The 26,257-nt window shown below is 48.6% G+C and overlaps 8 protein-coding genes across 8 annotated transcripts; 3 read left to right on the top strand and 5 right to left on the bottom strand.

The window, feature by feature from the left end:
- Nucleotides 1-1,857: 1,857 nt before the first annotated feature.
- DEU56DRAFT_765007 (uncharacterized protein) lies at nucleotides 1,858-3,686 on the bottom strand. Its single transcript, XM_041350960.1, has 8 exons — nucleotides 3,433-3,686; nucleotides 3,241-3,374; nucleotides 3,160-3,190; nucleotides 2,829-3,110; nucleotides 2,573-2,769; nucleotides 2,245-2,517; nucleotides 2,020-2,181; nucleotides 1,858-1,967 (listed from the first exon to the last, which is right to left on the bottom strand). The coding sequence occupies exons 1-6, from the start codon at nucleotides 3,467-3,469 to the stop codon at nucleotides 2,284-2,286; spliced, it is 915 nt and encodes a 304-aa protein (XP_041215958.1). The 5' UTR covers nucleotides 3,470-3,686; the 3' UTR covers nucleotides 1,858-1,967; nucleotides 2,020-2,181; nucleotides 2,245-2,283.
- A 48-nt stretch (nucleotides 3,687-3,734) lies between these two features.
- Nucleotides 3,735-8,215, bottom strand: DEU56DRAFT_765010 (Metalloenzyme, LuxS/M16 peptidase-like protein). The gene is made up of 15 exons (XM_041350961.1): nucleotides 7,880-8,215; nucleotides 7,683-7,730; nucleotides 7,591-7,629; nucleotides 6,950-7,538; nucleotides 6,784-6,899; nucleotides 6,060-6,731; nucleotides 5,909-6,004; nucleotides 5,738-5,847; nucleotides 5,642-5,683; nucleotides 5,374-5,587; nucleotides 5,197-5,317; nucleotides 5,050-5,141; nucleotides 4,898-4,994; nucleotides 4,390-4,845; nucleotides 3,735-4,335 (listed from the first exon to the last, which is right to left on the bottom strand). Exons 1-15 carry the CDS (start codon nucleotides 8,177-8,179, stop codon nucleotides 3,851-3,853), a joined length of 3,477 nt encoding a protein of 1,158 aa, XP_041215959.1. The 5' UTR covers nucleotides 8,180-8,215; the 3' UTR covers nucleotides 3,735-3,850.
- A 1,927-nt stretch (nucleotides 8,216-10,142) lies between these two features.
- On the top strand, nucleotides 10,143-10,977 carry DEU56DRAFT_23555 (uncharacterized protein). Its single transcript, XM_041345219.1, has one exon. The coding sequence runs from the start codon at nucleotides 10,352-10,354 to the stop codon at nucleotides 10,826-10,828; it is 477 nt and encodes a 158-aa protein (XP_041215960.1). The 5' UTR covers nucleotides 10,143-10,351; the 3' UTR covers nucleotides 10,829-10,977.
- A 1,440-nt stretch (nucleotides 10,978-12,417) lies between these two features.
- Nucleotides 12,418-13,919, top strand: DEU56DRAFT_765018 (Chloroperoxidase). Its single transcript, XM_041350962.1, has 4 exons — nucleotides 12,418-12,899; nucleotides 12,965-13,168; nucleotides 13,221-13,434; nucleotides 13,486-13,919. Exons 1-4 carry the CDS (start codon nucleotides 12,677-12,679, stop codon nucleotides 13,712-13,714), a joined length of 870 nt encoding a protein of 289 aa, XP_041215961.1. The 5' UTR covers nucleotides 12,418-12,676; the 3' UTR covers nucleotides 13,715-13,919.
- Nucleotides 13,920-14,270: 351 nt separating this feature from the next.
- Nucleotides 14,271-18,180, top strand: DEU56DRAFT_23610 (uncharacterized protein). Its single transcript, XM_041345225.1, has 5 exons — nucleotides 14,271-14,712; nucleotides 14,763-14,817; nucleotides 14,870-15,345; nucleotides 15,404-17,366; nucleotides 17,419-18,180. Exons 1-5 carry the CDS (start codon nucleotides 14,530-14,532, stop codon nucleotides 18,147-18,149), a joined length of 3,408 nt encoding a protein of 1,135 aa, XP_041215962.1. The 5' UTR covers nucleotides 14,271-14,529; the 3' UTR covers nucleotides 18,150-18,180.
- Nucleotides 18,181-18,290: 110 nt separating this feature from the next.
- Nucleotides 18,291-20,514, bottom strand: DEU56DRAFT_722468 (uncharacterized protein; the record flags this gene model as incomplete). Its single annotated transcript, XM_041347731.1, has 9 exons — nucleotides 18,291-18,395; nucleotides 18,455-18,547; nucleotides 18,598-18,712; nucleotides 18,761-19,139; nucleotides 19,187-19,328; nucleotides 19,385-19,452; nucleotides 19,508-19,595; nucleotides 19,646-20,171; nucleotides 20,222-20,514. 9 exons carry the CDS (start codon nucleotides 20,512-20,514, stop codon nucleotides 18,291-18,293), a joined length of 1,809 nt encoding a protein of 602 aa, XP_041215963.1.
- Nucleotides 20,515-21,481: 967 nt separating this feature from the next.
- On the bottom strand, nucleotides 21,482-22,951 carry DEU56DRAFT_867515 (Indoleamine 2,3-dioxygenase; the record flags this gene model as incomplete). Its single annotated transcript, XM_041355431.1, has 3 exons — nucleotides 21,482-22,588; nucleotides 22,640-22,813; nucleotides 22,898-22,951. 3 exons carry the CDS (start codon nucleotides 22,949-22,951, stop codon nucleotides 21,482-21,484), a joined length of 1,335 nt encoding a protein of 444 aa, XP_041215964.1.
- Nucleotides 22,952-24,089: 1,138 nt separating this feature from the next.
- On the bottom strand, nucleotides 24,090-26,185 carry DEU56DRAFT_765031 (3-hydroxyisobutyryl-coenzyme A hydrolase). The gene is made up of 8 exons (XM_041350963.1): nucleotides 26,002-26,185; nucleotides 25,833-25,943; nucleotides 25,679-25,760; nucleotides 25,563-25,626; nucleotides 25,446-25,513; nucleotides 25,206-25,398; nucleotides 24,742-25,150; nucleotides 24,090-24,684 (listed from the first exon to the last, which is right to left on the bottom strand). Exons 1-8 carry the CDS (start codon nucleotides 26,116-26,118, stop codon nucleotides 24,253-24,255), a joined length of 1,476 nt encoding a protein of 491 aa, XP_041215965.1. The 5' UTR covers nucleotides 26,119-26,185; the 3' UTR covers nucleotides 24,090-24,252.
- Between the last annotated feature and the right edge of the window lie 72 nt (nucleotides 26,186-26,257).

Genomic DNA, 26,257 nt, shown 5'->3' on the forward strand with positions numbered 1-26,257 from the left:
TCCACCAAGTAGTACAAAACTTCTGCAACTGATCTGAAGTTTGAGTTGGTCTGCTGCATGAAGACAGCGTGAACAATATTAGTAAATGAGACTCACAACAAAGAAATTTTCGTCCTGCTCGAGTACCCGAATGCTGTTGCACGTTTTCACACCTGTAAACTCTCCTCACAACGACGGGGAGGGCCGCACAGCGGCGTCAATTGCATTTCACGTCAGGTCTTATTTTTTATGCGAGGAGGGATGTTGGCAACTTGGTAGTCTGATTTTGATTCTGAAGGCCACAATTCGACGTTCTCACGGATGGGTACCATGAGTCATACTCTCCCTTGCAGGACGGCGAGGCCAACTTCGGCGGGTGGCGGATATGGGCGGTGCTGGACTGCTCCTGACGCGAACGCGTCACACAGTGGCTTCACTGAGACTCCACCCACTCAGGCTGTGCCAGGATCTCCGGCTCTCCCAAGGAGGACCCGCGCCAGATCGCCGCCGGCAGTCGCGTCGCGTTTACACACCCGTCACTCGAGTACCGTGTCTCTACAGTCCACGCATATACTCTGCTACTGAACTATCTTGAATTTCTTCATGAAATTACTACGATACGGCAGATAATTGTTTTTTGGCATTTGCCCGAGGTAGTAGGTGAGTATCAGGTTGGGCCGACAGGCTCCACAATCTGAGTTGTTGATAACTTACCACTAAGCCGTCTCCTCGACTAGGTCATCAGCGATATCATTAATACCTGCTCCTTTCTCTACTGTTCGAAGCAGTGTTTGCTACACAGGAGTCTGGGTTCGTTCTTCCAATTCTGGAACTACGCTCCTCGAAATGCTCGGCAGTCACGGTATCATGGAAATACCGTTAAGTGCAAAACAAACCAGCGCGGGTTCCGCGGGTGTTACCAGTCAATGGAATATTGTGGCGGATAACGGGTGGGAAGCAACAATACATCAAGAAGCTCTTCCCCGTCAACGAAGGCATTGCAGACCTACTAGTCAAAGCCACAAGCAGAAAGTTTCGCATGGGTGAAGACAGGTTGGATAGTGGCGGACATGCTCATTTGTATGCAAAATTTACTCCTGAGCACAGCTGGTACAAGCACATTGTAGGTAAGTGTGTTGTGATTCTAAATCCAAATACATGGCCCGAGACTCCTAACTAGCTCGACGTTCACGGTCAGTCCATTTATCACCTAGTAAGAGGACCAAAATAAAATAACTTCTTGACAAGACAGACACAGAGGAACATTAGAGCCCTTTTGGGATTTAAGCTCAAAGATGGGCCTCCACCCGGTCTGGTGATGTCCTCGATGAAGATGTTTCGAAGAGCAGGACGTCGACTTCTGAGGAGTTGTGTCGATGGGTAAACATGATTTCTGGGTCAATCACGATGGTGAGCGCAATTGAAATTGTGAATGCTAAAACTGTTCACATCGGAATTCTCCTCATACGCTCCTCATATGCCTCACATGCACAGACGGAAAGTATAATAGAGGAGATGGGTCTGGACAGTATTATAACTTCAGTTTCATTATATCGCGGCCCACGGACATGTAAAATTGGCTCACCGACCATATGCAGGTGGTAAAGCACATTCCAATGGATGACGCGGGCGCCGGGCATGACTCTGACAAGAAGCCTGTTGCATGTGGGATTAATACCAACCATCGTGAGCCCACCCTACGCACCGTATAATAGACTCACACTGCAACAGTCAGTCAGTTGACGCTCGCAACCAATCCCACGGCTGCAAAAACATCCCAGTATTAGCTGACAGCGGTGCGTCAACGACCCCAACCTGTACACCCAGGTACCTTCTAAAGAGAGCTACGAAATTCGTAGTGACTTGTAAATTTTAGATAATTTACTCCAAGTTCGAGTGTGACGAAAATCAGCTGGGAGTGCCACCTTTGAGTCTAAATTGTTCGTTCATTATTCGTAAAGGAGGTCGAGGGCAGTCTAAAAGTGCATCTGGCTAAGCGAATGAGCTACACTAAACCAGGAGAATCAGGAGAATCTGAACCCTGAACCTGAAGCCGAGTGTCCGCCAAGACCACAACGTCATTCTAATAAATACACTTGATTTTAATGCCACCTTGCGGGGTAACCGTCCCGAGTCTCCTTTTCTCGCTTGTGCCGTCAGATCCATCATGAAGAGCGGTATTGGCGATCCTTGCATGAGTGACTGTGAATTGCACAGTGTCGATAATCAGAACGTCGTAGCGCATGATAGGTGACGAAGACGCACATTAACGATCAAAGCGGGGGACAGGGAAAGAATGGTACCCTAAATCGAGATGTGATCGCAGTCGTGTTTTCCAGCGGCTGGGCCAGTAAGCGTGGATTCCCCAGGGCATGTCCAGCTGTTGGTTTGGTTTGTACTGACGAACGTCGTGAAGAGCATACTTTGTGGTGTTGATGACCAACGCCCACAATCAGGGTCAAGGTCTTCGCGCCGGAAGACTTTATATATGCAGGTTACAATAACCAGCAAGTTGCACACAATCAAGGAAAGCGCAAGCTGAACGATTACTCGTCATAAATTTACGCGCTTAGCATGTGAGAAAATGACAAACCTCAACTTGAGCAGTGATACTTTGCATGTACACGTCCGTCTGTAGAACAAATATGACATGTATAATGCTGGCCAAAGAAACGACGATGCTGGTGGAGAACACAGAGATAATGAGGATCCGTTGGCCCTTGGGTAAATGAATCTCCCGAAGCAGTCGGATTGGCATTAACACCAGGGCGATATCAGATATGGCGTCAGCTTTGAAATGAACATATGAGCCCAGGAATACTACGCACACGAGGGAGTTATAGACTTACTCGCAAACTGGGTTGCAGCCACAGAACTCCCCAGTACACAGTCAATTCTTTCCGAGTTGAAGTTGTGGGCACAAATATAGGTCTTTTGTACAAGCATCATCACACACAGTGCGGCGAATATGACAGCAGCCCATTGTGCTATCTTTCGCATGCAGTCTGCTCGTGGTGCAAGACGGATGATAGAAAACACAATACTAAGGCGAGCAAGCCACAAAGAGGTTGTGAAGCAGAATATCATGCTCCATCTTGCCGCGATACGGACTTGATCTGTCTCAATAACGGCTGGGTATCATAGTAAGCTTCGCCCGTTATTCAAATTTAAGATACAGACTGTGAGGAGCCATCACAAGCCACACAGATACCTTGCAACTGATTTGAGTCTTTTGGGTGCCAACAAAGATCAAACGCTAACCAAGGAGATGGCGCCTGTAATTATGGCAGCTGCAGTGAGCGCATCGTCCCACCACAATTGATGTCTCGATCGCCTATAGGCCAGCCGAAACATGGTTATGATGATAGCCAGGCCATGGAAGGTTGTCACTGTGGCTATACGCAACGCAGGATTAAGACCAGTCAATATGATGCTTGTACAATGCTCACTGACCTTGTAAAGCGGTGAGCGATGGATGAAGTTGAGTCATAAGCTGAACCTAGTCCCAGGAAGCCTGGTATTAGTCCTATCCATCTTCGAGTGTGCGTGTGCGTGTGGGACTATGCAAGCCCGCCATTTCGAGGAGATCTTTCCCTTGGTTCAGAATATTTGGGCGATTCGGTCATAGATCAAAGTAGCCACCATATGCATACCGGCTATATGAGAAGCCTGGGAACGGTTAGCATTGAAAATAAGTCAGATATGATATTTGTCACAAGAAACTCTGTCGTAGAATCGGCGCCAAACATACTTCAGCCTGCAGCATTCACGTCCGAGAAACCTCCCGCAGTGTCAGAATCCCACGAAAAGCAGCAAAGACATATTAATTACTACATGATAAGAAAGTAAATGAGTAACATAGATAACACCCCTAAAGCTTGGCGAGCGGCAAGTCTCCCCATTCTACCAAGGGCTCCGGAAGCTCTGTAACTTCAAGGGTGGCTTTGAAGTCTTGAACGTTTTCAATGAAGGTCACCCCTGCGGTCCGAACGTCGCATACTTCTTCATCGACTGGGTACTGCGTCATCAACCCGGGGATTTTCATCATCAACTCCTCATAATTATCGACACCGCTGAGCGCGTCTTGCCAGTATTTTGCAAAGTGTGTCGCAAGAGGATTCTCGTCAGCCAGTTCCTCCTTCCACCCTGAAGTCTCGACGAATGTAGTTGAAGCTCTGACCAAAGCTTCAAAGGCATTGGCAGCGGTGGCGCTGATCCGCGGGGGCCGCGGCTTCCGGGACTGTAATTGGACGGAAAGTTTGGACCTTTTGACTCCCAAGGGATGAACACGAGAGACAAAGAGATCCAGGACGTCGTCCTTAGTAATGTCTGTCAGCAGGTCCGAATCATTGTAGCCTAGTATCTATGTTAGCTGGAAGCAGCAAAAGACGAAAAACAAATCAAACACACGTCTCAGGAAGTCCAGGTACCCTGAATCTATGTGCTCCCAGAATTTCGAGCGCTCTTTCTTCAAGTCCTTAACAACTTCAGTCCACTTTTGCTGTAGGCCAGTCTTGAACTGCTGGAAATCAATAGGTTCCATGTCTTCGATCTTACTCTTCATCAAGTCCAGGAATGCTTCCACTCTCTGCTCCAGGTAGGCGGGGTTCCGTTCACTTTGCACCACCAGTCGCAACCCCAGACGCGATGCACCAGACAGTTGCAGTTCTGAACAAAAGACAATGTAACCAAGTTGTTCCTTTGTCCGAAGAATGTCGAAAGCCGGCTCCGACATCATATGTATGAGGAGCAAGCTGGTCGCACGCAAGCGGGCATCGGTAGAACTTCCGAGTTGAAGATAATAAGTCAGAGACGAATTGGGATCGTTGGAGTTAGGTATATGTGACTTCCAAATAAAATTGGAGCCTGTCAAAGTCAAGGTCAATCGCATCCTGGCCGCATAATGGGTTGGACATACCTTCTGGCAGGATGAGGGCTCGTTGAGCGGTCTCGTCGGCTGGTATCGAAGAGGCGTTTAAAATGTTCTCTACCATCTCTGATAAACTAATAGCTTCCTAAACTCAATTCCGATTACGATCAACTCGATTGCTAGCCAGTAAAAATGCGTACGTCTTTGTGCATGTTGCCGGTTACTAACATCTCAATGCTCAGGCGCGCCAAGAAGTCGTCGATGTGTCTCTGCAACTCCTCCTGCGTGACGCCTATCATAATTGGGGAGTTATGTCGGCGCTCCTTAAAATTGCAATAATGACTCACTGGAGACCTCTTGCAACTTTTCTGCGATATTCCAAGTGTGATGAGTGAGCATGTATTGCGTATAATAGTCCGATAGTCGGTAACCCTGGTCCATGAAGAAATTTTCCCAGTCGCGCTTAACCTGGTTAGTCAAAGTAAGCCCACTTGCATCGAAGAAATATAACATGAAGTAATAACTTTTTCTTTGATGACTACCAATCTGTCCTCGCGAACTTGTAGATTTCTCACAGTCTCCAAAACGCGACGAGCGAGGATAGGCAACTTGTCGTTGTACCCATCCAGAGTGATCATCAGTCCGAGGCGGTGTGAGCCACTGTTGAAGACAAGTCCTGCGAGTTCTGCGTCATATGCAAATTCTTGCAGCGAATCATTTACAAGGTCAGCAAAAAGCCTTGTTCAAAATTGTTATCATCAGACCAAACAGGCAGATTGCAAAGCAACTCACCGTGTCATGGTGTCAGCGCGCGGAGATGAGCCTGCAATCGGACTACGTTGAAAATCAGCCCACAGCCCCAGAATTGTGGTGAGACAAAGTGCACACCTACGAAGTTCCAGTGCGAGCGACGCCTTTGGAAGCCAGAATTGGTCATCTTTCTTGTGCCACACGGATCCCATTGGTGTTTGTTTGATAAGGTAAGGACGTTTAGCGGGCTGTAAAATATCAACCGTGGTCAGACAGTCAGGGACATCGGTATGTGTAGCTATAGCCTACCTCAAGGACATCGCGTTTCTCCACTTCTAAGTTGGCGGGTATGAATTCGTTCGGACCTGGGAGGTACAGCTCCGGGATATCATTGGGTCCCTCAGCCTAGCCACCGATTTGTCAACAAGTCTGATGAATGCCACAGTGGGACCTGACTCGCCTGTTCAACAAACGACGGGTCCCATCGCTCTACTCTGTACCCTGTACCATACCATTTTTCATGCTCCCAATGTTCATTCTTTGAAATGCGTTCGTGTTCCTCTTTCTTCGCCATGAGTACTGCCCTGCCCTTTGTGACACGCATGCCTTCCAAGATCTCACGAACTTCTCGCTCTCCGTCTTCGGAATTCCAGTCAGACGGAACGGCCACCTCGCTGAGTATTGATTCAGGGGGGACAGGCTTGCCCAGCCTCTCGGAAAGCGAAACCGCATAGCTCTCCGCATTCTGCTTCTCGGAAAATTGGAATCTCGTGCGCGCGATCTTGACAAGCTCCGATTGGTACCACTTTGGGAATGCAGAAGACTGCAAGAGAGAAATGTATTTGAATGTCGCAAGCGCCACCGATTGGTAATTCTCAAAGCCGAGCTTCGTCAGATGAATAGTGAATTTGAACATTTCGAAGCCTCGTGCGAGGGGTTGAGGACCCGAGCTGAGCGACGTCACCCACCCCTTATTTTTGAGGTACGAAAAAAGTGAACCAGGACCCTCATGACCAGTAAAGTGTGCAATAAAATGTGCAGGCTTGTACCGCCAAAGGGGCCACTGCCACGCTAGAGGAAATGAGATCTCAATAGCATGGAAGGCTTTGACAGTTTGAACGGAAACCAAGGTCTAATGAACTATGTCAACAAATCACACCATCAGCAATAAGACGTGAACTTACTCCCATTTCGTTCGGGCCAAATGGATGGTCAGGAATTACGGGTAATGGATCTTGCTCTCGGTTCTTGATGGGTGTAAACAAGGTCGAGACCATGTCAGCTAACTCGTCGAGTGGCTCTGCAGTCGAGGTGACAAAGTATTGACCCGCAACAGAAACGGCGACGTACCTTTCCCAACAACACAAAGTCGCATTCTGCCTGCACAATATTCTTTATTCCACCACTCAACTAACCGTCTGCGGGTCTCACGCCCGATGACACCGCCGTCTGGTTCGTTCTCGCTGCTCACAGATGTATTAGACGGGACTGGCGATGGAATACGTGAAGGGAGCGGTGAGGATGCTAAACTTCCATCAGATGATACTGGTGATGCTGGTACACTCTCATCCGCAGCAGCATGTATCCCATTCTTTGTCCCATTCCCGTTTAGCTTACTCGCCACCTTGAATGTTCTCCCGGCAGCACTTAACGTCTCGCGATTCCCACTGCCGAACTTGCTCCACGGATGACCTTCCTTGGTAAGGTATTTGTTCAGCTGGAAGACGCGCCATGGGTCCGCCTGATGATTCTTAGAATGCTCCGAGTCCACTGCATTCATCTCCCGCGTAGTACATGAGGGCGCGAAGAGAGGACAGTGGAAAAACGCGGAGAAACGTGTTAAAGCTCCGGGGAGGCCTGAGGTAGCAACACGGAAAAAGTAGTTGGTATTGGCCGGTGCTGTATATGCATTTGAATGGCCGTTGTTCTTGGAAAGATACTGAATTCAGAGTAAGTCGGCTAGATGGCAAAGGGTAGCCTGCGATACGCACTTCGGAGTACTCGTTTTCTTTCGGAAATTGTTCGGTGCCCTATACCAAATGTTGTTCAGACAGTACTTGTGACACTGTGGAGAGGCTCATACCATGAATAACAAGTGCTCGCAAAAGTGAGCAAGGCCGGGAATGTCGTCCTATAAACACACAGTTTCTTGTTAGTAAGGGTTCCGATCTCCGTCACTGCGCAACAACTAATGATGCTAAACTAGCCTCTCTTCATACCCGTCCTTCAGACTGCAGACGCACAACCCGATGTTTTCAAACCTCCGAAAAATGGACTCACTGGGTCCGACAGGTGACCAACTGCCACGTTTAAGCTTGCGGCAGCAATATCAGCCTTGGCATCGTGAACCAACACGGCCAAGAGACCATTTTCGAGCTTAATCAATCTGTAGTCGCGCTCGTCAAGCTGAGACTTCTCTATTGGTTTAGTGAAAAGGGTGTAAGCAGGAACGTTGGCGCGTTTCTCAACCCTCTGCCAATCATGTGCAAGCATAGCGAGAGTGCGGTGACGATGGGGGGTTTGCAGGAATATGGAAGGAATGCGAGGTGAATAAATACGAAAATGCAATAGTGGAAGCATCAAGCGTGACTATGGTGTCATGAAAGCAACGGGGACCTATTACCAATATGGTAAACAAAGAGAACCATCTCAGTCCGGAAGCTTTGAGTGGCCACGTCACGTTAGTACTAGTACTAGGCTTTGTTAATTTTGCGCTTGGTCGCAGATAACTCGTTTCCTCTGCTATGGCTTTCAAATTCATACACAGCGACTGCGGAACACTGACCACCACAAAGAGAAGAGCTTCGCAACTTCCGAAGAGAAAAGTTAGGGGCCCTGAATCCTTTTGGCTGATACCCTCCCAGTTTCATAACCTTGAGGGTACGTATACCAGAATGGCATGCCGCAAGTACTAGTACTATTCACGTGATGCAGGTATAAGCAGCGCTGAGCTCGCTGCCGAACATACATAGTACTTAGTACTATCATGGATGTTATAGCTAGCAATTACGGTACATAGAGTGAAAGCGAGAGGTTTGGCGCATACCATGTCGTGTAGCCTTGTAAGCTTCGTGAAACGGTAAAGTTTGATAGTATCGCCCAGTGCGGAGACCTAGCGCTAAACTGCTTGATTGAAAATTTGAAACCAGCTATCTCGAAGCTTTTTCGTGAATTAAGGGACAGTATAAAACCAATGGTATCGAGTTTGAGAAGGTCGGGGTTCATAGATCTGATGGAAAAATAGAAAACAGCTCATATAGCTTATCTTGCGTACCTTCCCTCAAGTTTTCGTTGTCGCAAACGTTCAACGACATTGTTTTTCTTCAAGTGAAGTTACTGCAAGATAGCACCATTACACACCAATCCGTACATTCAAAACATGTTTTGTGCCGAACACTGGAGGTAACTGTACGAAATTGTGCATTAGGTGAATAATGTGCAAATCAAATTAATAGTATATCCCGCGGACGCAACAGTGATATGCCGATTGTCGATCTGGGTCATGGCCTGCGCCCCATGGCAAACACTGTAGCTCCGCACCTGCCATGCGGAGCTATGTGGAGACGAATTCCGCTGGCTTGTAGTATCGAAATTTCACGCGGCCCGCGGGGGGAAGGAAGACAGATTGCGTGCTTGAATATCGCGTTTCGTATGTCAGGCAGGTCACAGGTGTGCCAAGGGATCTTCGCTTGCACTTTCATGGTCGATGGAAGGTTTGATGATGCCGGACCTGCAAGCGAAGTCGAAGACCAGCATTTGGAAATTCGGAATCATCGTGAGCAAGCCGCGGCCAGAGGGGACGGAGATCGTGCCGAGGCTCTTCAAGCCTATCGGAGTGAGTTTGTTGCACCTTTACCAAAGCATCAACGTTGCACCAAATCCAAGTCCCGTAGGCAAAACCAAGCAAAGGGATATTAGTATGCTGGCAATGAACTTCGAGCGCGACCGAAATGAGAACTTATTAGATATATATGGCCAGCTTATCCGCTTCCCAGCAGATTTTTTCCTGTTCGCAAGCGACTTGCAAGGGATCCGATGCGGCAAGAGTTAGGCTTGGGATAATATAGTGTGCCATTCAGTGCTCTGCTGGTCGCCGAACGTTCACTTTGAAAAGTTAGTGAACATCTCTACAATGTGTTTGCGGCACCAAGAATCCAAGGGAAAACATTATATAATCACATCTGATTGGCTAAGGCCTGCCCAAGCTAGAACTTATCAGATTTTTGAACCGAAAGACAGAGTTTCTCGTCCAAGATCTGAGCCAACCACCTGCGGACCTTCTGGGTTGTCAATACCATCGGTATTCAAAGTCCAACAGTTCGTTAACTCGTTCTCAGCATCTAAGCCTTGGATGGCTGTTTGGTAGAAGAATCTCAGCCAGGCTTGAGCACGAGAGAAACCAAAGAGATCTTTGATAGGAATTTGTCTGACTGAAGGATTAGCAACCTTATAGTCAGGCTGGTTACTAGACTCGTATACTAACCAGTCTGACTATAGCGTCAATTTGAGATAGTGAGAATTTTTTGACGTAGTCAGACTGGTCGGTTCAACTCGGAGTGATTTGGCAGGCGAAGCGAGGAGTTTGAAATTTGGCAGATGCCGGTCGTGCCGAAGCCTTTGGGTAGTCATAGTATTTGGACAGTGTTAGCCATACAAAGTTCCATCATTCGCATCGTTCAAAGCATCGTATGCCTTAGCTAACTGATTATAGCGCATCTAGGAGCAGTATTAAATGTTGATTAGGACAATCAAATGATACCTTTTCATGCATTATACCCACCCATGATGCAGCCTGAACATTTGGCTTGGATGGTCAATCCTTCCAGCCTGGACGAGGAAGGAAAGATTCTCGCTGTCCTCAAGATACTTTGTGGATTGCGGATGACGGTCATGGACCTCATGCTGTACTCGATCTCGCAAAGACCTCCATGGCAACTTGGAGGGAAGGTTTTTTTCGGAGCAAGGCACTTGTACAATTTCTTGGGCGCCGACGAGCGAGCGAGCGAGCACCTCCGTGTCAGTTTACGACCCCTTGCTATTCCAATGGTTGTTCGTCGCCGCTGCGCCCTGAGCGGGGCCATCTGGCTTTCTGTAACAAACCTTATAGTCAGGCTGGTTACACTATATAAGGAATATACAAGGACTCATGGCACCCGACACGTTGACGATCGACTGAACGTTGCCGACGGTCATCGATTTTTTACATCCTTTGCGTTCAGTGTTCACTGAACGAATACTGCCATTATCCACAGGCAAACCGAATGGAAGGAAGGCGCTGACGGCCCGGCCACTGTCTACGAAGGAGAGATTGCGGGAGTGATACTTGCCAAGGGCGCCGCAACTGCCAGTTGACAAGGGAGGCGAGAGTCAGGTCAGTGACATCCTGTACAACCAGCCAGCGATACTACAGGCAATTCATCAAACTCGCCCAATATATGATGTTCGATCACTATAACGAGACACTGTCGAGGGCGCTCATTACAAAATGTACATCAATTTGGTCAACACAATCCCTACCATCAGATGCACACCGGGAACAAACCGACGGACGAAGAGACCTGTACGCGGACCTGCGCGGACTTATCAGCGAAGCGGGATCTGCATACTTAAAGTGTTGCGCAAATCTCCCCCCAGCAGTTCTAGCGAACTTGAAGCTCCCCGTGACCCCGTCAGCAGATCGGCGGTGATGCAACGACTATACGCCGAGATAAAACCAGAAGCCAAAGAAATCTTCGAATTGGCATCAACATCATGATGCTAACTTGAAGAACAACAAGAGCACAAGTTTCAAAGGCCCATCTCAGAACTCCCGCAACACCACGAGGCCAGCCTTCCTATCCAGTCGAGAACGGGCTACACTCATCTTAACAGTACAAAGACAACGCAGCCGCGGACTTCACATTAAGCATGTCATGACGGCGTACCAAGAGGTAATCGCGCTCAGGCTCAAACAGACGCGCTCTGCGCTACTGACGCCAAACAGTTTCGCGCCCTACTCAACAATCTGGAATTCGTCTTCCTACCATCGCAGAGATCAAAAGATTAGAGAGAAACTTCGGCGACGTCACTGCACCAGAACCTAATTACAGGCTAGACTTCCAACTTTGTAGCGCATGAAACTTCTGTGCGTATTGGTATACCCCACCCAGCATCTCGTCCCGTGCTATCACACATGCAGCCTTTTCCACACCAGCTACCTAGTAACCTACCAGCTTTCTTCAAAGTCCTTCGTACTCAAAGTCTCAAGCACAAGACCACAATAAACGGTGAAACAGTACGTACGACACTAGACCCATTCGAGACAAGTATTAATTGATTCATGAGCTACTAGCGCGTCATTCCAGATATTATTTACATAATGCACTAGCCGCCAATCACCGTCGATCAACTGCGTCATGACTCATGACAGCAGATTTTTTCCATCTCGCCCGCAGTGCCATCAAATCCTCTCATCATCCACAACGCACGACAGAGGCAACTGCGTTTGCTGCGTGGGGCTGGGAAATACATAACCGATTCTAATAGCAACGATGGGTTGAGATGGAAAATGATAGAAGTTCCGCGTTCATGAATCGCTCCCGCTCCCAATTTCGGGTGAAATAGGTGAAATATCCAAGGGTGATTGTGCGGACATGCTGCGATTGGTGCTCGCAGTTCCAACGTTCCTTGGTGATAGAGTTCTGTTCAATGGAAATGTCGGGGATAATTCGGGATAATCGTTTCATCCTAATAAGTTGAAACTTTGATCTTGGCGTAGGCGTATTGACAAATTTTGCCTATAAGGATACAATAATCTCTCTCTGCACGGCGCACGCCCCCTAGTAAGTACGCTTCCATTTTGTGACTATCATAATCACTAATCTAAGCTGAAATAAAGCTGAGTTTTTAGCCTAAGCCTTCTGCAGCGGCGACGAATCGTAAATAATGCATGTCGCTGGCTGTCAGTAGCACTCCATTGTTGCCGAACGTTGTTCGGTTCTCTTATACTTATATATTTCTCAGCGGAGCGCGTTTGGTCCTCTGTCCTCAGCCTTCGACCAGCATCTGAGCATCTATAGTTGACGCGAAAGACGTGAAATGGGTTTCTCCTCCGGCGTGTCCAACTTTTTCTATGATGTTAAAATCATGTCTTGGGATGTCATCCTCACACTCCTCAACGTCGTGGGGAAAAAGCATCACATCGGTGATGTCACCCCCGAGGGCCACCCAGGCTATGGAGGGTACTGGCCCGAATTTAGGCCTCCCCAGGAGACCGACTCTCGCTGCTCGTGCCCAGGACTCAATGCACTTGCCAACCACGGTTAGTGATTCTGCAAATTCTGATGACTCACGGTGACGGTGTGGCCTGACGACATTGAAATGTAGGCATCATCTCGCACAGCGGCCGTGGGATATCATTCGTCGAACTGGATCGTCATGTCCGGGCAACCTACAACATCAGTTCTACCTTATCCTCATTTGTGCCGCACTATGCTGCTCGCATGCTTAAGAGAAGCTACAAGGATGATACCTTTGATTTAGAAGAACTCGACCTGCATAATGGTATTGAGCACGACGCGTCTCTCTTACGTGAGTAATTTGATAGGGCTCTTTGTGTGTATGTCGAATAATTTGTCTTCAGGCCTAGACGCTGCTTTCCAACCAAACCAATCGACGAAACACGTACCTTACATCGAAGAGCTACTCGCGGCAGCTTCCGGCAAGGACAAGGACGGCAATGTTGTGATTACTACCAAGGACCTCTCCAAGTTGCTGGGCAAGCGTCGTGCAGTGGCGCGTGCAGTAAACCAGGAGTTCTCGCTGAAATCTTTCCACAAGTTATTTGGTTGCGCAAAGTATTTCATTTCATCATCCGTTTCCAAACACAATCCTGACCGTTCCGTTAGTGCCTCGCTGTTGCTCTCAACCTTTGGAGGTCGTGTGGATCACCTGCAGAGTTTTCTTCTTGATGAGCGATTCCCAGAGGGCTGGGAGTCGCACGTCCGCCAACCCAGGGGACTGACGCTTGTAAACTTCAACAAGCTTGCACTGTCAATTGAATTCGGTGTGCGCGAGAAGGATTGGAAGCAAGTAGCACAGGAAGCTGCAGCACATCATGAAGTTACTCCTGCTTAAAATGATGTCCCAAAGCAGATAGTACTGAAATTCGCCTAGCCACCATCCACATCCACATATCTGCTTCACTTTATGACTATGGCACCTACGTACTACATACTGACGACTATTACGATTTTTCCATTGCCTGTTGAACTCGTTTCACTCGTCTTTGATACACAAATTATACATTGATAATGAAACTGATAAAAGGCTGCTCGCCCGAGCTACACTTGGGAGGAAGGAACTCAACTTGCCTTCAAGCTTCAAGTAGCGTTGATAGTACTTGGTGACTTCAAGTTCGACCCGGTTCCTTGCTAGAATGAGGCTGATGAGCTCGCGTGTGTCAAACAAACGGCCCGCGTTCCGCGTCGGCGCCAGCTGCAGAGGGGAGAGTCACGAATCGAGGTAGTCTACACGTCACATCGGCATAAAAGACGGAACCTTGAACTGTGTCTGCTCCGAGGCCGAGCTTGCCTAGAGGCTTCCGTGAGTGTCGTCCATAAAAGTGATTGTAGGTGATTGTTGTGTATGACTTGGAATCAAATTGAGATTTTTGCCCTTTTTGTGTATAACCGGCAACGCGTCTGTGGCAACTGAACGCGCCTTTCCCGCTGACTGATCCGTTTTTTGTTCTCCATTTCTTGCACAGCAACAAAACCGGCTTGCAGGCCTCTAGGCTACCTGTTCAGGCCTCTTTGCGCGCTATATAAGACAGCAGATCCTGTCTTTGGTTCACTTTTCCGCTTCTTAGGCTTCACCAGGCGCTATTGACATCAAAACACGCTCATCAACCATCATATCGCGCTACATTGCCAGAAAGACACGCGAATACCATGTATACGTCCGCGCAATCGCGACATGCGCGTGCAATCAGTCCACCGCTCTCCGCGAATACATCGTCTCATACATTCACGGCGACTGCCCAACAATCAAAGTTGAACGTCGTGACACGTCTTGCTATCGAAGGCAAAGCGAAGCAGGGTCAAGATGGCATTGCAATCAAGATGTATCTCAAGGTATGTTCATCGCAGTCAATTAAAACGAGTGGGCTGAAGACGATCAATAGCTTTCAATACCTATGGACGCTGTTTCTCCTGGTTCCACATTACCATTATTTCCCGGTAAGCGTTCATCGTCGGTTTTCTGTTCATCCTATTCACCTCACTATCTAAGAGGGAAACCTGAAGATGTTGGGCTCGGAAGTCCACCCAACCGACACTAACTCTGCTCCTTATAATTTTTCCTCTACGACCTCTCCGTTACTGAACAACACTGCACGCGCTCTCAATCTACCGGCACGCTCTCAAAAGTCTTATCTCTCGGTTTTTGGTCTGCCAACGTCCAGTGCTTCTGTCATGAGTCCTGCTTCCCGTGCATCATCTTCTACATCGACATCTCACGTCACTGCAATCCCGCCTCTGGACGACAAGTACACTGGTCACATCCTTGTCAGCGGGTACAACATCTCCTACGTCCTGCCCAAGGAATTCCCACCACGGTTTGGTGAAGACAGCGCAATCAGGGTTTCGACATTCTCTGCCGCAAAGATGCGTCGAGGCTCCGTAGGAGAGCGTAATAACATGCATTTCATGGCTGGTCTAGATCTCTGGGTTCCTTATATTTGTCGTCCCCCGAAGGCCCCTTTCCTCGTATGTCGTTTTATTTCATGGAGTGTATTTTCATCTTATCAGTACTTCGTAAATACAGATATCTATCCCCATTCCGCGTTGTTTGTCCAACAATGTTAGGCTTCGCATTTTCCCTCCGAGCTCTACAACAACGTCCGCCTCCTTTGCCTCTCTTTCTTCTGCAGAAGAGGATCCCGGCGCATGGGAGCTCACGTCTGAGCCTCACGTCACACGAACGACAAGTCGCCCTTCGCGATCAGGGTCCTACGCAGACATGGCAGATGATGAATCGTCTGACTCTTCCGCTTATACAGACCGAGGCTCTGGCGGTATTGCTATCCTGGGCACATTCCCCTCCGCCGATCGTCTTCGTGTTCGTTGGGCAGCACCCATGAAGACCATAGACAGCAAAGATGGCCGGCGGCGCGTAGGAGTAAAGGAGGTGAAGGGTGAAATGACGTGTCATGTTCTTGGAAAAGACACAGACCCCAAGAGTGGAAGGGAAGGGATCTTGATGAGACTGGAGTACAAGGGAACGGCAAAAGGTGTTTGGTTTCCTGGTGTGGCAACGATGCTGGGTATGGATGTGGGGCTGGAGGCGCGAGGATCCGACGTCATTTGGGCTCCTGCAGAAGAGCCGACATGGACTGTCGCGGGAGGTACCGGTTATACGGGCTTCGACATCAATCCCCCGTCGACACCGGTCTCGAGACAAGCTTCGTTGGAATTCCCTCAGACGTCGCCATTGGAATTTGCGTCAAATTCGCGCCTTCAAGCGCCTGCGCCTGCAACACGACATGACTCGAGTTCTTCGGCCGGCTCGACTTCATCCTTATTGCGTGCGCCTCTGCCAGGAGACTCGCTGCCAGACTACTCTTTCGAGAGTTCCCCGACTTCTCTGACACCCTCGGGGACTCTGTCATCTATCAGTTCGATGCCTCTGACGTCGGAAGGACGCAGCCGTGCGAACTCGGATGTACAGAGCAATCCTCATCCCCCAACGTCGTTGACCATTCACGTCAACATGAACGATATACTCCCTCCATCAAAAAATGTCTTCACATTCAACATCACTGGCACAATCCTCATCATATCCCGTCCGCGTGCTTTCAACGGTCACCCCTCGGGTTCAAACGCGAGCCCAGATGGAGAAGCTGATCCCATCCCTATCGTCTTGCCCCGATTCTCCGTGCTCGCTGCAGATGCAGAAACAATTGCGACGATCATCCGCAATGAGTGCGAAGCTGCAACGGTGGAGGTTTACAACATATCAGGCAACCTCCGCGATGCGCAGACGCGCAGGACTGTCCTGCAGCGTGGAGGATTAACGCGTTGTGGATCTGACGGAGGGCGTATTGCTCTACGCTCCATTTCAAGATCGCTCATTCCAACAAGACACAGTTCCACAGCAGATGATACCCTTGAAAATATAAGGCGCTCTCCAAGTCGACCACGCACGCCGACGGGGATGAACCGTGTAGCAACTGGAGTATCTCTCCCTCCAATGTTTGGCGCCCTCTCTAGACGAAAAAGAGATGGTCCCCTCATGATCCCTTCCGTCACGGTCGTTGTGACGCCCTTGCTCTTCGAGTACGCAACACCTACCGACTCGTATGCTGTTCGGGTATCTCATCCAGCTCCATGTGAAATGGACACAGATTGGATGGAATTTGGACTCGCATATGCAGACAACGCGTCATCCAAGGATTGCGGGCTGCCATCTGTGGAGATCGCGAGCGTGAGTATCGACGGCATGCCTGTCCGGTTCGAAATAAGCGCATCTACCAAGCACGAGGAGGGGTCAAATATCGACTTGTCATCCTCTCTTGATAAGTTAGGGAGCAAGAGTTGGGTCGCCTGGGTCAGGGTTCACGTGGGCGATCTCATCGGGGACGTTCAGATCGACTATCTTGTCAAGACCTCCAATGACGGTCTCCGCCGAGGCAAAGACAAAACCAAGGGTGACGGATACGTGGGCATACTGCTGCCCACGTTCACGATCCCTGTTGGCAAACTTGAAGTTACCGTGGAATCCTCAACAGGTAATTGTAGTGAATATGCATATCTGGATGTTTACTCATTACAGCATTACAGGCCTAGACGCACATTCTATACGCTCAAACCTCGCTCACCAACACGCATCTAAACAGGGCAGCAGATTGGTCCATTACATATTGGAAGAAATGTTCACCCCCACACTATCCTTGAAGGCCCAGCCGCATGTTCACCGCTTTCACATCAGCGGCCGGTTTCTGGGGAGACTGCTTCAATTTTTGATATGGACAGCGCCCGCCCTTCTTGTTCTCATGGTGCTACTCAATCTCGGAGCAGAATTCAGGCATATGAGGCACTCCCTCGATCGACGTACGCCACTTGGTGATCCAGATCGGCACAATCATCCTCCGGTGTCGATCGAGACGGTGTTCATTGCCACGACTATCTACGCGCCTCCGCACGCTAAGCCTTCGGTTGGCTACACAACAGCCTCGACCACACCATCAACATCATACTCAATACCGCCGGCAGTGATGGAGGGTTCTAGAGCGCATACCGCCCTAAGCTCCTTGGTTTCCCCGCCTCCATCGCCCCTTTCATCGGGAACAGCTACGGAAAAAATGTCACCCTCACTCACACCCACACCCACGCCAACCTCAACTTCAGATGAGAACTCGCTTTCTCTCATCGACGTCCTACCCTTTACTTGGCCCTTGAAAATGGATCTTCCCCCGGTCGCACAACAGACGGTAGACACAGTTCTCGAAGGGCTTGGTGTTGTTTGGCAGGTCTTCCGGAGGGTTTATCATTATCCTTTAGATCCCCCTTGACGATTTACTCGCGCTCCGTATCAGATAATAGGATCGGTTTCATTTCAGCTACTTGGCAAATGTTACTGTATTTTTATCACTAACGGGAAGCAAAAGTAGACAGTGCTTAATGTACACGAAATAGACATATTGACGAAAGAATCATTGAGCCCATGAAGATTTGAGAAGGTCAACGAGATGCTTGGCTTCCTCACGATAATCGAGAGCAGTGATTCTCGATATCCCGTAGCGGACACGAGTTGTGTCCTATGAAATACATTCATTATCTCAAACGTGTAACGGAGTAACGGATGAGAAAGACCCACGTTGTATGTGTCCTGCTTTGCACGGCAACTGAAATTGAATGTGACGCCACTGGCCTGTGCCATGATAGCGTTGTACTCTGCTTCGTTACGTTCCTAGATGTGATCGTAAACATCAAGAAAACATTCATGAGATTTATGTTGACCTTGGCTTCAAGAACTTCATCTGCGGTCTTCCCGAAAACGACTAGACCAGCGTCGTTGAAGCCCTGCAACCACGCCTGACCCGACCAATCGGCCACTGCCATCGACATGATATATCTGATAATCAAATTAGGATTTGATACACAGAAAGACAAATGAGCATACCGATGTTCCGGTCGTTCGAAAGATTTGTCGCATTTTTCGCACCTCCATCCGTCGCCTACCTCAACGACCTTTTTGCTGCAACCTTGAGTGGGACAGGCAGGATAAGATATGCTTTCGCTCTTGATGTGCATAATGGTGGCGCGAGTGGAAAAGAACTCTGCCTTGTCGGACATGCCGAGTTGCGACTCTTTAACGTCGCTAAGATGGCGCATCTCATTGCGATTGAAACCACCAAAGGAGGCACCGGATGAAGCACTCGTATGCGACTGGAATGTTTTTTCAGTACCGATACCATCGTACCATCCCCGTAGCAAATGTGCTTCTTCGATATCAGGCGATATTGACATGATGCTTGAGCTGACCATGGAGAGAGTGCGACCTTTGATGGAATGAGTTCCAATTAAAATGAACGTAAAAAGTTCATACCTCCAAAGTCACCAACTTTAACGCCTTTGAACGCAACGACAGGAAGATCGTCGGCCGCGAACTGTTCTGCTTGTTTTCCCCACAATGTCAAGCGAACAGAGAATTGCGATGTGTCGACAATGGTCAAATCACGTTTCGGAATCTTCAACCGAATTTAAATCCCCAGATAACTGACGGGTGAATCATGAAATAACTTACTGTCCTGTTCGTCGCTTTCGATGTGATTTCGCTGAGGGGGCCAACTTCTTTGACAACTCCAATAACATCTGGTAGTGATAGACTATACGTGAGAAAGCATGGCATAAATTGCGAAGCACGTACCGCAAGTATGGTCCTTCTGTAATTCTTCCAAGGAAGACAATGACACGAAGTTATACTTCATCATAGGCACACTAGCGGCCTCCAGGCACTAATAAAAACATAAGTCTAGTTTTTCGGAGGTGATGTAGTGGTACGCACCTCTTCAACTTCGGTGTTCTTCTCAAGGCTCAACTCGTAATCATTCTGAAGATTCGAGAATTTCTTCTTTGCGAGATTCACTCGAGCTTTGGAAATGTAATAGACTTTGCCTTCCTCGAACTTTTCGTATAGTTCGTCGACAACTGTATTAAAACCGGTACCACGAATCTCGCCGGATTCGTCCATTAGTGTGACATTGAAAAGTTTCCCCTCTCCACGTTGATTTGACCAAGTCCTGATATCAGATTTTTGGGTGACTCGAGCTTTGATGGTCCAATTGTTCTGGTAAGGACTAAGGCCTTCAATGGGGTACACTGACCTGCCCCCTCTGCCGGATGGGCCGGTGCGGGGCTGGGGCTGCTTCGCCTGAGCAGTAGAGGAAGAAGTTATCGGTGAAGCAACGGATGAGGATGCAGCCTGTGCGACAGCTGGGGCAGGGGCGTCGGAGGTGGAAGGAGGGGCAGTAGGAGCCCCGATTTTCTCTTCATTCCGTGATACAACGTGGAGGTCAAGAATAATGATCAATCTAGATGAATTGTTAAAGGAGGTGTATAAATGACATCAGTAGCTGTTCACCTTTTGTCCTGCACGAAATTACAGGCCAGCTTGTCAATGATGACGACAGTGTTTTTGTTTATGTCTCCCGTCGTTACGAGATCATTCAGCTGAGTAGCTAACATCGCTTGGACAAAGTGGACGCCATCGGAAATGATAATGCGATACCTGTCGGTTGCGGTTGTTGAGCTTGGTGTGGGGGCCACTTTCTTAATAGAAAGCAGTTGCACGGTATGGCCAGAAGCAAGCTGGTCTATCTCGTCCTGAGGAGCCTCATTGAGCCGACGACAGATTCCTGATGAAAGTTGAGACATGGCAACAGAGTTTAAAGAATGTGAAAGGAAACGCGATGAAAGTAACGCGCCCCTCAAAGCGTTTGTTGACACCAGTTTGCCAACGCGTTCATTACCTAATATTCAAAGTTCAAGCTTGCTGCCGTGGTCGGTTCATTCAATCATTAAGATTAAGCATTAGTCGACCACCCAGATAATAGTATTGAGTTGGGTGGAAGTGTCTAGCATAGCATAGAATCAGTACCAAGTACTTAGTCTCGCGTACTACGGCCCTTGCCTGCTTGCGATCATGTCACGTGACGACTTTTATGAGTCACCGGCATGTCATGGTGACTCCTCATGCTAGCTGGCTATCATCATACTCACCCCCCCGGTCACTCAAACCTCCCTTCCGGGTTCGAGAATCGCTCAATATCTGTACCTTCCGCGCACAGCGTATCGTTTCAGCGGTTCTGTCATTTTTCCGCTCCACCCTTCCACCGTCAGGCCCCCTCAGGTCACACTCAAGGCTCAGACTGATATGAATTATCATCATAATCGTAATGGTGGAGATGCGAATCAGACCGTATGACGGCCCTGTTACAAACCGATAAATGAACTCTGGCCTATTTCAGGTGCGCCCCGCACGGGTGTCCGGCTTTCCAAGTATAAGCTTTCCAATCGAATGGTCTTGGCGAACCCTGCTATCTCTTTGTCGAAAAAATTTGGTTTGTCAAGAAAAACTACTACAGCAAATCATTGGCCTGACGCCGTGACTACTTTTCTGCTATTGTATCGATAATAAATATGGTAAAGTATTACAATGTGAGTGTATCATGCTCAAAGCGCGTCTAGGGCTACACAAAATAACGGTATCAATATCTCGGCGAATAAATACCTGCCCGCTGTCCAATGCGGATAATAGAATGGTGGTTGCGGCTGAAGAATAGTGGTGTTTATGATTATAAGGTAAGTTCTGTTGTTGTCCCATGTCTGTCCAATTCCTCCTTCAGCTCTTTATAGCTGCCCGTGCAGTAGCATCACGGTTAGACTTCAGCAGCAATGACAATTCGTTACCACCTGTCCCAGTCGAGCGTCCAGTTTGATTCTTCTGTCGCTCCATCCTCTGCAACATCGCAAATACGGGGCATCCGACCGGTATCGCCGTTGATCGTGCCATGGAGACCACATATAAGCATGCGATTCGTATATGGGAGTCCCGGAACTTCCTGACTGCCGACACAGCTGCGTTATATGACTCCTTCACAGCAGGTGTGCTTTTTGCGAGTTCTCGAAGGGGACGAGTGGTGTTCGCAAGATGGGAAAGATAATCTCTGTGTGCACCCGGCATGTATCTTCTCATCCTCTCCATGAATCCAACATCCGCCCGTTTATTTGACTCTGATGGAGCTGGGTACCGACGCTGCTGCAATTTGAAGTCGACATCTAGGAAAATGTCGAGCGCATGCATGACGCTACTTTGACCAGCCGATGGTCCGCTAAGGTCAAGTGTGGAAGCGTCAGGACCGTCTTCAAAAATCCATGTTGGACAGGAGGGCCCGCTGGCACTTCCGTTGAACCAAGGCCGCACCTGCCAGTAAAACACAGATGGGTCTACAAGATCTCGCATGGACGTCAAGGTTTCTTCAACCCGGTCGAGAATTGCTACGAGGCGGGTCAAGAGCCGGTTGATTTTGCAGACGGATGCGAAATCGGAAACATTGGGGAGACTGTGGTATTCGTTGAAAAGTTGGAGCATCTCTACACCGAGCACCTCCACTTTTGCGTTACCAAACCAGAAATTACGCTCGTCCTCCGTTCCAGAGAAGAGCTCAACACCGAAATGCATGTTTTCGATGGTCACAGGAAGTTCTGGGTTTATGAGATCCCAGTTCCAGAGGACAGTATCGGCGAATGTAAGCACCGGTGCCATGCGCAAAATTTCCGATACTGCAAGCAAAGGAGTCGCCAAGGATCGGGGAATAAGTACCGAACCGGCCGTCTGGTCCGACGGTATCGAATGGACAAAGAAATGAACAAGGAAGGCAAGAACTTTGTGTGCGCGACGCAACAATTGCTTGTCTGCTTTAAGATCATTGATGCTGATCACGGGGAGCTGTGTAGAATGTGAGTATTTGTTTGAACCTTCTACTTCAATATTACTGACCTCTCGTATTTGTGATCTCCAAAGTTCACCGTCAGCTCGTCTCTGAGCATCTTCCTCCGTTATGTTTTCCCCGAGTATCAGCACTTCCTGAGCGCGACTCAGCGCATTCTCCCATGCGCTGTAAGCTTCTGGGAGTCGGGGGATGGGTTTATCTGGGAGAAAGCCTGTGTTCGTCTGGATATTGACGTCAAAATCGGCAAGAGTTGGTTGTGCACCCGGTGCCTCTTTCCTGCTTAGCAGCTGGACAGAGTTAAACACCGAGACGACATTGTTAAAAAGATGAGAAGGGGATAGGAGGTCGATTGGATACATTGCGAAAGAATGAACGAAGATGGAGTCGCAGGCTTGTAATTTATTGTGTTTCGAAAGACAGAGGACGCGGAGACCTTTTATACATGAACTACCAATGCGTGTCCTCGATTAGATCACATCATCGAGATTCAAGGTTACCTAGTCACAGTGCTTGCACTGATGTGTGCATCGGCAGCGCCGATATTGCCCAAACGGCATCACTGGGCGCGTACGCCTCTGTGAGAACTAACGGAGCTTCGTGCAAGGCAGGAGTTGACCGAAACTTGCGGGGTGTTGGCACGAAACCCCGATCATTATCGGTGCTACTATCAGTCCTGTGAACTCCTTGTAATTCGTTGTCGAGTCTGGCCAATTGGTAGGGATCTTACTCAGGAACCTTTGACATTGATCCCATGAGTGTCACCATCTTGCTACGATCCTATACGTTTCCCCTTTGGGTGCATAGCTCCTGAAGGAACACATGCATTACACGTAAGGCTATTACCTGTTGGTACGCATGGAGCGCTGGTGAGATGTTTCGTTTCCAATGCTGATCTTCACAGCCTGGATCTAAGATTCAACCAGCTTCCAAGGCGCTTCCAAGGCACTGTGATGGGGAGATCTAGCAAAGTTCGTTTGCAACTTGAGTCACCCAGCGACGACGCAGTAACCATGTATTGCTTCCACTGTAAGAACAACTCTCAGTGTCCAAACTTACGGATTAACGACTTCCAAAGTACATGTATCCTCCGCATTACACTTTGTTGCTGTGGAGAGTGAGAAACGGGGTTCCCGGCGGCAAAACTCGCCCTTCATTCTGCAGCTCGTATGGGAGAGATTAATTGAGGTGACTTGCTGTGTGAACGCTGGCAATTATTACTGAAAAGTTGTTCGTTGTTGGACGTCGCAGCAATCCTCGGAGGCGCATTTCGAGTCACATCACGGTATCACCATCACACAGCAAGAAACATCAAAAATAAGTAATCTCGACTTAGCTATCCTGTGGAGTTTCTCCCATATAATTAAGTAAGCTAATCTTATCTAATATCGGTCGTATTGTTTCATCACAAGTCTTTGGCAACTTGGCTTCAAGTTAGTGTAGTGGCCGTGCCGTATAATGAAAAGCTGCGCGTTGCGCAACGTCAAACATCAATGTTGACCGCACACTTTTCTCCTTAGGGAAGAAGGGCAAGGTTCAAACAGTCATCGCCAAGAATTAGACTACGGTTCCGGTCCGCCGCGTTGCGGACGACATGGTGACAATTGCATGCGTGCGAAACATATACAGCAATGATTATCGAGGACGGTATACTGTGCCGCAACTACGGGAGTAGACTATGACTATTGCTATTGCTCTTTGTAATTACCTCAAAGCCCTGATTACCAATGACATCACAACGGCGCTTCACTACCTCTACCACTTTCTCTGCGACACCTTGCTTGCCCGAGTGAAGATTATCAAAATGTGTCAGTAGATCAGAAAGGGGGAGATCTTTCCTGGCTTTGACAAACTGTAAGATGGCGTCTTCAGTTGGCAGAGCGAACTTCATCGGGTTTTGTTTGACATTCGAAAGGAAGTCTGGTGGTGTCAAGGTAGGCGCGGCGCTAAGGTAGCTGGAGCTGCTCGCAAAGAATCGTCTCAGTATCTCATCTGTGACATCATTGATCTGATAAGGAGACCAGGCAGGGCGGCCCTTTGTTTTGTCAACTAGGACCGCGGTTATTCCTGCTTTGAAATCGGAACTTGCTCCGCTCTGCATTTTCCAAGTCAAACAAGTCACATAACGTAATCACCAATTCCAAAAACTTACACAGTAAGCTGTGGCAATACCCATCTCCATTTGAAGAGCCTCGAGCAGTGTCATCGTCTTTCCTCGTCGGACCGCTTCCAACGCTACTTTGAGGCTAGTCGGACTCCGCATATACAAGGTCTTTAGTGTGTCCGATGCCCATTTAGCAACCGTGTCATCCGAGGTTGAGGTCAACTTAGTGAGATCTTCCACGATCTCCTCAACTGTATCATGCCGGAATGCAAAGTCAAGGGCTTGGCGCGTACGGCCCGTCAGTTTGCCAACCGGTTCGTCTGGAAGACGTTTTGCGTGATGGTCCTCGATGGTCCGATCAATTACGGCAGACGAGGGGTCCTCCAAATCAGATAAACGATTCAACAGATTGGGCACCGTTCTTGATGATACGAAGTGGGTAGCAAATCCTAGTTCACTACCGATATTCATGAGCCCGCGGCCCTATCGGCAAAAGATTTGTTCCTACTCACAAGACTTCCCTGCCGGCAAGAGTTTCTGAGGTCAGGGCAAGATATGTGCCAATTTCGCCGTCGATCCTGGACAAGAAGAAGCTTGCTCCGACATCGGGGCAGTAACCGATCTTGGTTTCTGGCATAGCAAATAGCGACTTCTCCGTTGCAACACGAAAAGGAGCACTAATAGCAAGTCCGACTCCTCCGCCCACTGGAGATGTCAGTGCTATGCATGCTGTGCGGAACGAAAACACCAACTTGTGATACCATCCAAGATGGTTACGTATGGCTTCGGCAACGCAGACAAGATATAGTTCATTTCAAATCTGTAGGATATGTTATTCAAGCGGTACGGAACATGATTCAATGACTCACTCGTCTTTGAAGAATTCTATAGCCTTTGAACGAGTATCATCTTCCAGTGAATGCTGTAGTACAGCTGTGCGAAATTGTCAGCAAGTGTCCATGTGGATTTGAGCGCTGAAACGCACTTGCAATATCACCTCCTGCACAAAATGCACGGCCAATACCTGTCCCGACAACAATCTTGCATAGGTCGGACTTTGACCATTGCTAGATTACCAATATTTTTTTTGTAAGAGCCTGCACTTTCACATGCATATTTGAAAGGTCTGGCACTCTCACCTCCAGTTGAGGTCTCAGTGACTTGAACATGTCACTATTGAGAGCGTTCAGTTTGCTTGCTCGGTTCAAGACATAAGTGCGCGTCGCGCCGTTCGACTCATATAGCACCAGCTGTATGCAAGAGCGATTCTCAAGAGACTGATGAGAATGGTACATGCAAAGAACTTACTTGTTCTAATGGCACTGCCTGAGTGCTGGTGGACATGTGAGCGGCAACTGCACTTGTCCTGGCAAAAGCTGCTGAAACACCATTACGCGACATTCTCGCAAGAGCAGTAGCCAGCATACTAAGAACAAGAGGACAGCCTTAAAACCCTGAGAAGAAGACTCGCAACTTCAATGCTGGCAGTGGGATTTTCGGAGTACCGTGTATCCGAGACTCTTATGGCGATGCTTACATGATATTGACACGTTCAACTGTATAG

The sequence above is a fragment of the Suillus clintonianus genome (genome assembly GCF_016758775.1).
Source record: "Suillus clintonianus strain FC179 chromosome Unknown DEU56scaffold_1, whole genome shotgun sequence".
Taxonomy (NCBI): domain Eukaryota; kingdom Fungi; phylum Basidiomycota; class Agaricomycetes; order Boletales; family Suillaceae; genus Suillus; species Suillus clintonianus.